Source organism: Bidens hawaiensis, unplaced genomic scaffold, assembly GCF_021521415.1.
Source record: "Bidens hawaiensis isolate Kalapana, Puna unplaced genomic scaffold, B.hawaiensis_p1.1 tig00035058_1, whole genome shotgun sequence".
Classification (NCBI taxonomy): Eukaryota; Viridiplantae; Streptophyta; class Magnoliopsida; order Asterales; family Asteraceae; genus Bidens; species Bidens hawaiensis.
In genome coordinates this window covers 71,631-81,535 of record NW_027505345.1, presented here as the reverse complement: position 1 = coordinate 81,535, position 9,905 = coordinate 71,631, and the positions used below count along the sequence as shown (strand labels likewise).

At 34.0% G+C, this 9,905-nt stretch overlaps 1 protein-coding gene across 1 annotated transcript; it reads left to right on the top strand.

Moving 5' to 3' along the window:
- Window positions 1–206: 206 nt before the first annotated feature.
- Window positions 207–6,602, top strand: LOC143612602 (auxin response factor 2A-like). The gene is made up of 14 exons (XM_077086548.1): window positions 207–239; window positions 345–440; window positions 959–1,015; window positions 1,105–1,260; window positions 1,803–1,887; window positions 1,973–2,063; window positions 2,197–2,361; window positions 3,015–3,134; window positions 3,227–3,302; window positions 3,384–3,555; window positions 4,136–4,947; window positions 5,815–6,005; window positions 6,090–6,220; window positions 6,301–6,602. The coding sequence occupies exons 2-13, from the start codon at window positions 381–383 to the stop codon at window positions 6,214–6,216; spliced, it is 2,112 nt and encodes a 703-aa protein (XP_076942663.1). The 5' UTR covers window positions 207–239; window positions 345–380; the 3' UTR covers window positions 6,217–6,220; window positions 6,301–6,602.
- Window positions 6,603–9,905: the final 3,303 nt, after the last annotated feature.

Genomic DNA, 9,905 nt, shown 5'->3' with positions numbered 1-9,905 from the left:
GTATCCGCAGCTGCGGGAACAGGCGGAGTACTTCACCATTGGGAGGCTTTTCCTGCGGGAACAGCTGGCGTACTGCGCGTAAGGTCTTCATCTCTGAGCATGGTGGGTCCTGCGGAACCAGTTGGTCCTTGCGCAGACGTCCCTCTTCAAGGTGAGTCTTGCGGGTCCAACTGGGCTCTGCTGGGACCTACCTCTTCAACGACCTCGTCTTTTACTTTCCTCAAGGACACATCGAACAGGTTTGTTCTTGTTAATCAGATTAAGTTATTATATATATATATATATATTTTTGTGAATTTATTGGAGATTTTATATATATTTTTTGTTGATTATTGGTTTCATAGGTCGAGGCGTCTACGAATCAGGTGGCTGATCAACAGATGCCGTTGTATAACCTTCCGGCAAAGATACTCTGCCGAGTTCTTAACGTCGAGTTGAAGGTAGAGAATCAATGCAAGAAAATATCTCTAACAAACTATTGGGCCGTGTACAGTTCGGTTCGGTTATTAGGCTCAACTGAATTGACGAATTGGTTTTTGGTTAATCTGTTCAGTTTATTCGGTTTGGTTAATAACCAACATTTAATTTAGGCTAAAATTTTTACTTCAAAGTACATAAAATGAATGCGTATATACATGAAATGAAGGTATAATTACATGAAATGGAGATTTAAATATATGAAATAGAGGTATAAATACTATATGAAAATATGAATGGTTCGGTTATTTCGGTTAACCGAGGGTACAAAAAATAACTGATAACTGATTTTCGGTTTGGTTATGCTGGTTTTCGGTTCAGTTATTGGTCACCCTGACAAACTCTATACCAAAGTACATTAATACCCCTATACACAACTAACTATCATGCTCTATCACAGTTGAAAGTACAATTGTTGAAATTGAGGTAGATTTTGTGTTATGGTTGTTAGTTTGATTGAGTTTTTTTTGTGCGTGTTTAGGCGGAACCGGATACAGATGAGGTGTTTGCGCAAATTACTCTGATGCCAGAACCTAATGTGAGTATCATGAACTTGACGAGTTCGGATGATCTGTTTATGTGGTGTTTAGATTGTTGATGGTTTAATCGTCGTTTTTGTTATGGCAGCAAGACGAATATGCAGTTGAGAAGAAAGAAGCGCCGCCACCAGAACCACAGTTTCGTGTGCATTCATTCTGCAAGACCTTGACTGCTTCAGATACTAGCACTCATGGTGGATTTTCAGTTTTGAGAAGACATGCCGGTGAATGTCTTCCTCCATTGGTTTATAGCTTACTAGAAAAGATTATTTTTCTTTCCTGAGTTACTTTAATTTGTAAAAGCGGTTTGGTTATGGGCTATAACAGATGTTTCATTTTTCAGGTTTTCGTAACAAATCGTTTTCGGTTGTAAATGGTTCGGTTAACTTGATTAGAATAATTGGTTTGGTTAGTTTCATTAACCATCAGTTAACTGTTCTTTGAACATGGGTGGATTGAAGCTAATTTTAAAATAATTTGTAATACATTTTAATTATATATGAGAATAAATGACAACCAATATGTTACAATGAAAAGATATAACAAATTTTTTCAAATGTTTAGTTATAACTTATAAAAAGCAACTATAAAGGTAAGTTCTTATGTTGGTCATAGTTCGGTTATTTATTCACATATAACCATAACCAAACCAACAATATTGGTTACAAAAAATTTATAACTGGACGACTAGCTGGTTATTTTGGTTATAGTTTTGTTATTTAGTGTTTTTGTTCAATCTTAATTTGTATTGTTGGTGATGGGTGTTTTCTTGTTCTTTTTGGGCAGGACATGTCTAGGCAACCTCCAACACAGGAATTGTTGGCTAAGGATTTACACGGAAATGAATGGCGCTTTAGGCATATCTTCCGAGGTATGTTGAAATGGTTATTGCTTTATTAAATGGAAGCTTGTTTAGTTGTAAGAAATAAACATTTATAATTGTTTGTAAATGGCAGGTCAACCGCGGAGGCATCTGCTTCAAAGTGATTGGAGTGTCTTTGTTAGTTCCAAAAGACTTGTAGCTGGTGATGCTTTTATTTTTCTAAGGTAATAATAATAATAATATAATAATAATAATAATAATAATAATAATAATAATAATAATAAATTTTACTTTTAATTTTAATATTTCATGTATTAATAAGTTAATCATGACCTTTAACGAGTACATAATATGCAGAGGCGAGAATGGTGAACTTCGAGTTGGAGTAAGACGTGCAATGAGACAGCAAACAAACGTTCCTTCATCTGTTATATCGAGTCATAGCATGCACCTTGGAGTCCTTGCGACAGCCTGGCACGCCATTCAAACTGGAACATTCTTTACGGTTTATTACAAACCCAGGTATGTAAAAGTTGGAGATTATTGTTTTATGATCTTTTAAGAGGCATTTCAACATTTTTATCTTTTAATTGTCCCATTTAGCATGTAAATGAATACGAACGTGGCATGTTTGTGTTCGTTTGTTTGACTTTTAACAGTTTAACCGAACAAACGATCGAACACTAACATATAAACAGACGAGGTTGTGTTGCTTGTGTTCGTTCATTAAGAAAATGAACATGTTTGTGTTCGTTTATTAACAGTATAAACTAGTGGTTTACGAACGAACCCAACTGTACAAAGATGAACGGACATAAATGAGCTAAAACTAGTTTAAAGCAATGTGTTGGGCCTAAATGGCTATTAAAACTAGACTAATATGTAATGAGTAAAAAAATTATATATGATTATATTAGTGAACGTAAAAGAATAACGTAAACAAACAAACATAAACGAATTTAGTGAACAAGCGTAAGTGAACAAACAAGGCATGTGTTTATGTTTATTCGTTTAATTGAATGAACAAATTTTTTTTTGTTCATGTTCGTTCGTTTATTAAATAAACAAACATAAATGAACTTTCTATCGAACAGTTCGTGAAATTTTTAATGAACGTTCGGTTCATTTACAGGCCTAGTCCCGGTATTTAATAACAATTTTCTTTAATTCCTCAGGACTAGTCCTGCAGAGTTCATTGTTCCATATGATCAATACATGGAATCTGTCAAGAACAATTATTCCATAGGCATGAGATTCAACATGAGGTTTGAAGGTGAAGAGGCACCTGAGCAAAGGTATAGTTGACTAGAATTATTCAAGAAAACATCTTATGGATTGCATCTCTTCATTTTGGTATTAATGCATTATAATTTTGTTTAATATTTAGATTTACTGGAACCATTGTTGGTATTGAAGAGCGTGATTCGAAAATGTGGCCTGAATCTAAATGGAGATGTTTGAAGGTACTACTAATATTCTTATCAAATTGTACCTTACCTTGTGATGAGTGTCACAAACTATAAAGTGTTTTGTATTTGTTGAAGGTACGGTGGGATGAAACTTCCTCAATACCCCGTCCAGACAGGGTTTCACCTTGGAAAATAGAACCGGCTCTTATGCCTCCTACAATTAATACACTTCCCGTGCATAGGCAAAAAAGACCCCGTCCAAACATTTTGCCTACATCTCCTGATTCCTCTGTTCTTACTAGAGAAGGTACTTTTTTTTGTCAGTTGTATTTTTTGTTATAAATAAGGAACGCATTATCAAAATATTATCAAAAATATTCATTATGGCCACCTGTTTATTCAAACTACTTTATGTATCCTGTTTCGTTTATGCCGAATTCAACCAACATGTTATAATATTATAATAAGACAAAACATCCTAGTTTTTTGTACATCAAATCATTGATAGATCGATACAAAGGAATTATCATCTTTCCATTATTTTTATAAGCATTTTCTATGTACTCGTGTTTTTGGCTAAATTTGGTATTAATGAAACTACTAGATGGCCTATAAAGTAGAGAAGGATTGACTTAGTTTGTGAGTTAGTTATGTTGACTTACTAACACTTTTGAGATCATTCTTTTTTTATATGTGTATCTAGATCTCTATTTATGAAACACTTATAATGAATTGAAATCATACCTTCTCACTCTACTCTCTTCAGTAGATGATGTTAAGACACATTATCCCTCCGGGAACAATATTTTACCATAACAATTTCATTAGTTGAGTAATCAAGGAATCTTGAAGTATGAAATTTTTTTTAACAAGTTGACTCTATGCAGGACAATCAAAAATGGCTGCAGCAGACCCTTCACCCGCAAGTGCATTCTCAAGAGTCTTGCAAGGTCAAGGTCAAGAATTATCGACCTTGCGAACCACTTTCATGGAATGTAAAGAGTCAGATTCATGTGACCGGCCCTTTCAGTGGACACCTTCTGTAACAAATGATGAAAAACTTAACCCGTTTTCAGTTTCTCAACATTATGGGTCGGGTTACGAGCCAGATAAACTTATGCCCATTAGGACTATTGGATCCTCCTTCACAGATTTATTATCGGGTTTTGGCACAACCAATGATTCTACACCAACCAGTGGCCAAACAAATCCGTGGTCCATTTTACCCTCCAATCTCTCTCTTAGTTTATTAGGCAGTGATACAAAAACCGGTATTCAATCAAGTGAAATATCATACCAGACAACAAGAGATGGTAGGTACAGTGCTTATGATGATTACGCCCTTCATCCTAGTCAGCAACACCGGAACTGGCTGATGCCACCACCACTTCATACCAGCGACCTGATGACAAAACTGGTTAAACATGATGAACCCGTGAAACCCAAAGATGGAAACTGCAAAATATTTGGTGTGCCGCTTGCTGGTAACACAAATGCATCTGATGTAAGCCACAATTTGCAATCCCAACAATATCTCTCCTTTGACTCTGATATAAGGATGGAACAGTCAATGCACTTGAAAGCTGTTAACAATTTGGTAATTGATAAAGAGCAAGAGAAAGATTACCAAAGTCTCCAGTCAGTTGTAAAGGATGTTAACGTTAAAGCTCACAGTGGTTCAACAAGAAGTTGCACAAAGGTAATTTCTATTTTACAGTTTTAAATTTGACCCCTTTACAATAAATGCTTTGACGGGTCAAGTTTGGTAAATAGTTTAAAATGAAATGGGCCATATGAGCCGATGGTGTATTATTAACAAATAAAAGCTTTTAAATCTCCTCACTAAAGAAATCAAATTGTTATTTAAAAATAGTCAACAGTACTTACTACTTCGTAATCATATTGACTGTTGACTTACTTTCTGGGGAACCAGGTCACCAACTTTGCAAAGTAAATACTGTTTTAACACGTGTAACCCGCCCGACAAGTATGCTTGTAAACGAACACGAACTGGTGCATGCTCATGTTCATTCTTTTAACTCCAAACGAACGAACACGGACAGTTAAACGAACAGTGGTTTCTTGTTCATGTTCATTCGTTAAGTTCGTTCTTTAACAGTATAAATGAATGGTTAACAAACGTAAACGAAGATGAATGGACATAACCGTACTAAAACCAATTAAAAGTAATGTTAAAAATAATTTGTTGGGTCTAAAAGTTACTAAAACTAGACTAAGTAGTAATGTGGCAAAAAAATTTTAGATGAATATATCAACGAAGGAACTTAAACAAACATAAACTAACAAAAATAAATGAATGTGATAAAATGAACATAAGCAAATTTAAATGAATGAAATTTGATGAACATAAATGAACATACGAGACATTTGGTCATGTTTGTTCGTTCAACCAAATGGAAAGGTTTTATTGTTCATAAACGAACTTTCAGCCGAGTGTTTTGCGAACAGTTCACTGAATGTTCGACTCGTTTACTACTGACAAGTCAGTTTTTTTACATCCATTGACTATAATTGCTGTGCTAATTTTGATGGTTAACGTTTTCAGGTTCATAAGCAAGGCATTGCCCTAGGTAGATCTGTGGACCTCACTAAGTTTAACAACTATGATGAATTGATCGCTGAACTAGATGCTTTATTTGAGTTTGGTGGTGAACTCAAGAGCCACAGCAGAAACTGGCTTGTTGTGTATACGGATGATGAAGGTGACATGATGCTTGTTGGAGATGATCCCTGGCCGTAAGTATTTTCAGTTTTTACAATAGTAATTTTATTTTTTGAATAAACAATATATGTTCTAATGTGCGCGTGTCTGTGGGTCAGGGAATTCTGTGGCATGGTTAGAAAGATCTTCATTTATACCAGAGATGAGGTTCAGAGGATGAATCCCGGGACTCTAAGTTCAAGAGATGATGACATGTCATCAATAGCTGAAAAAGACCAGGAATAATTAGGTATAAAGTTCATCTCATTATTGCATTTTGTGTCTAAATGTGTGTTTTTATGATTTTAATTATGGTTATGGGGTTTATAGGTTGATGTTATAGGGAGCAGCAATTGAGAACTGAAATAAAGTAACTTCTTGATGGACAAGATTCTTGGGTAATATAATATTTTGGAATTTATATATATATGAAAAATGTAATATAACTATTGTCGAGGGTACGCGTTTTATTCTGTACAGTAAGTGTTCCCCAGTTTTTGCATGCGCGTATGTTAGAAGCTATATGTGAATTTCAAGAGTCGGTTGTCGAACTCTCGTCTTGTTGCTAGTTTAATCACGTATATGTATAGTTGATTTGGTTAAGAAATCAATAAATTTATGTTTTAAGACTTGCTAGCTTTGTTTAATCACCTAATGCACGACTTAGTGATGAAAACACACTACTGCAGTTGATGTGCTGCGATTCCATAACGTGCAACGAACAAATTAGATGTTGATTTTAGGATTTTGATTTTGTATGTTATCTGTTTATGTATCTTTCTGTTTGTGATTTTATACCTTATTACATAACAACTAACAAGTGAAACTGTGAAAGCAACAACAGCTGTATCGAATTTATATACTAAATGCATCATGTTACTGTGTTTGAATAATCAATAATCTGTTCTCTTATACAAAATAACACTATTGACTTAATGACAATTGACAAGAAGCGTAATTGCATATTTGCATTAGTGGGTTAAGAATTTAAGATGAATAGCCAAACAACGCTTATCCCCTCCATTTCTTTGTACTTGAGAAAGAGAGTTTTTTTTATCAAAATAGGGTGAGAGGAAAAAATATTTATCAAAATGAGTTATTTTAAAAATATTTACCAAAAACCGGTGATTTCCTGAAAAATTGTGTATCTCCCTCCTAATCTTAATGAGTTATTATATAAAAAAATTTATACTTCAAAGAAATAAGAAAAAGTTTTCTAATAAAATAAAACATTTTGTATCTTTATCAAAATTATATCATTTTTTTTGTAAATTCTTTTTTAATAATCGTATTTCGTAAACTAAATTGTTTACTCAATTAGTTTTGTTCATGTTGCTTTCATTCAAAATTTTATAACATCAATATAAAATATTTTGAACTAATTGTATTTTACGTGTAAGAAATTATAACATCAATATAAAATATTTTGAACTGTTTTGAATAAGGGGTTTATTATTAATTTTAAAGTGTGTTGATTTTGAACATTATTTTTTATCGTAAACTATTCAGATTTCCCGTATTGTACGAATCAAATCGACTTCGAGCAAACAACAATTCCGGTATTTGATTTTATGGTTTACTCGATCGATATAAAACCCGTGTAGATAACTTTTCAGTCATATCAAGACTTTATTTTTTGGTTTCTCTTTCGATTGTAATAGTGAATGTCAATAGCATAACAATCCAAATCAATACCAACCTAATTCTCGTCATCTATATTTTTCTAGTTATTTTGGAAATGTTGTTCTAAAAAAGAATTCTTTTGGGAATAAATAATTAAAAAGGAATATATTAAAAAGTAAAAAAAAATCTATTATCATAGTTAAGTATTAAATGAATAACAAAACCGTTTATAAAGAAACTAAAAAGATATTTATAAAGACAGCAAACATTTATGTTTGAAAATCTTTTCTTTCACGTATACTTTTATAATGAAAAAAGAAACAAGGTCTTTTTTTTCCAGATAAAATTGCATGATGAAACAAAATGTGTTTTATTTTATTTTAGATTTTTTGTCAGCTATTATATTTTAAGAACAATTTAAATCTTTTTCTATCCAATAACCCATTAAGATTAGGAGAGTAAAACACAACTTTATAAGAAATCATCTATTTTGATAAATATTTTTAAAGTCACTCATTTTGATAAATATTTTTTCCTCTCACCCTATTTTGGTAAATAAACTCCGAGAAACGTTAGTTGATCATTTCTTCAGAAAGTAATTTCGTACATTTTGAGCATATATTTTAATGTCACACCCGACTTAGGGCCTAGGTGTGTGACCAATAGTTGGTACCTGTTTTGTAAATATATATCAGAATTTAGCTGAAGTCTTTAAGTTATAATAAAATCTTTAAGTTATAATAAAATATTAATATACTTTTGAAACAACAATTTAATTGTAAACCTTGAGAAACTTCTCGGATAATAAATATCCGATAAAATAATTTTGAAACCTTGTTTAGATATTTTTTGCAATATTTTAATGATTAAAAACTGAGCCATCTCTACCTTGCGAGTGTCTATCTTCTTGAATGACTCTAATTCCTTGCTACCTGTACTAACATGTTTCCCTGAAATATGGGGGAAAATACGTCAGCGATATGCTGGTGAATCGTTGACTCTAAAAACATTTTATAAATCTTTCTTGACTGACAAGATAGTTTCTTGAACACCCTCAGCAGAAACTTCTCTTATTTCTGGGATTTGCCACTGCCATACACACACAATTACGGTTCTCCGGGAACTGACGCCCATCAGAGAACTTTTATTATGATCACTAGTCTGCGGCCACGTAGCCTTGATTGAAAGACTAGATTAATTATGTTTGGATCCTGTAAGTCCCGTAGATGGATATTTCAATATGATATCAACACACCTCAACGATATTGCGGAATATATCGCAAGGTGATTCAAGATTTAACAAGTAAATACGTAAGGAACACATGAGGATGCTTCAAAACACACGTTGTATTAACGTCGGGTGCTTAAGCACACTTGAACATACAATACTCGTTAAACAATAATGATGTGAACGACCATCCCCCAAACCCTATACACATCTTCTATATATAGGATAGCTAACAACCAAGCCCAACATAAAGCCCAAAGCCCACCGAGATCACTAAAGGATCTCGGTTTACATACATAACCCAAACACGAAATCCATTTAACATAAAACTAAGTACAAACCACCAAATGTATACCCAACAATCTCCCCCTTGGTTTGTAGCTTTGTTCTTAATCGTGTTCCATGATATCGATATCCGCATCCTTTAAACCACCTGCCCAAAAGCCAGTTCTAATAATGGAAGCCGCCACACTGGTGTATTCCTTGGCAGCTGCTTCAAAAATTGGATCAGCAATGATTTGAAAAGTGCTGAGGGTCTTGTTGTTTCTTTCTCCGAACTTTAGCAGATCTCTTGGATCGATGAACCGGTATTGACCCTTCCCCTTCTGTAGACGTATGACAACTGTGGCGGTTTCACTGTCAAAACATCCAGAATCTCATATTATCCAAGGTACCATCTGGAATGGCGTTAGGCACAGGAATATGAGTAGCCTTATTTTTTGCCGGCCACATAACGTTCACCGTGGTCTTTCCTGTCCTTGGATCGCTAACCCCCATTATCGACTTGTCGTCGCAGAAAGTTCCAAAAATAAGTGGTTCGCTTATCATGAGTTGGGTTGTGAAACGGAGCATTGATCAGGTCGCTGAGATCTATCTTCGTCCAAGATCCGAAGTCTTTCATCTTCTTATAGTACTAAGTATTCCAAGACCTTCTTTTAACCCACCACATGTTCTTTTCAGCATTAAAACCCCATGACATGACTCCAGAACGATCACCATATTTATCTGAGAATCCCTTCTGAAAGGTGACAATAAACTTGTCTGGATGATCGGACAATTCAACATTCTGGATGATAACCCAAGC

What these genes read in the sequence shown, in the direction of transcription:
- LOC143612602 (XM_077086548.1), top strand. Translation starts at nt 381, where the DNA reads ATGCCGTTGTATAACCTTCCGGCAAAGATACTCTGCCGAGTTCTTAAC. An exon ending in TTCTTAACGTCGAGTTGAAG is followed by an intron (nt 441 to 958) that starts GTAGAGAATCAA and finishes GTGCGTGTTTAG; the next exon opens with GCGGAACCGGATACAGATGA. An exon ending in GAAGAGGCACCTGAGCAAAG is followed by an intron (nt 3,135 to 3,226) that starts GTATAGTTGACT and finishes TTTAATATTTAG; the next exon opens with ATTTACTGGAACCATTGTTG.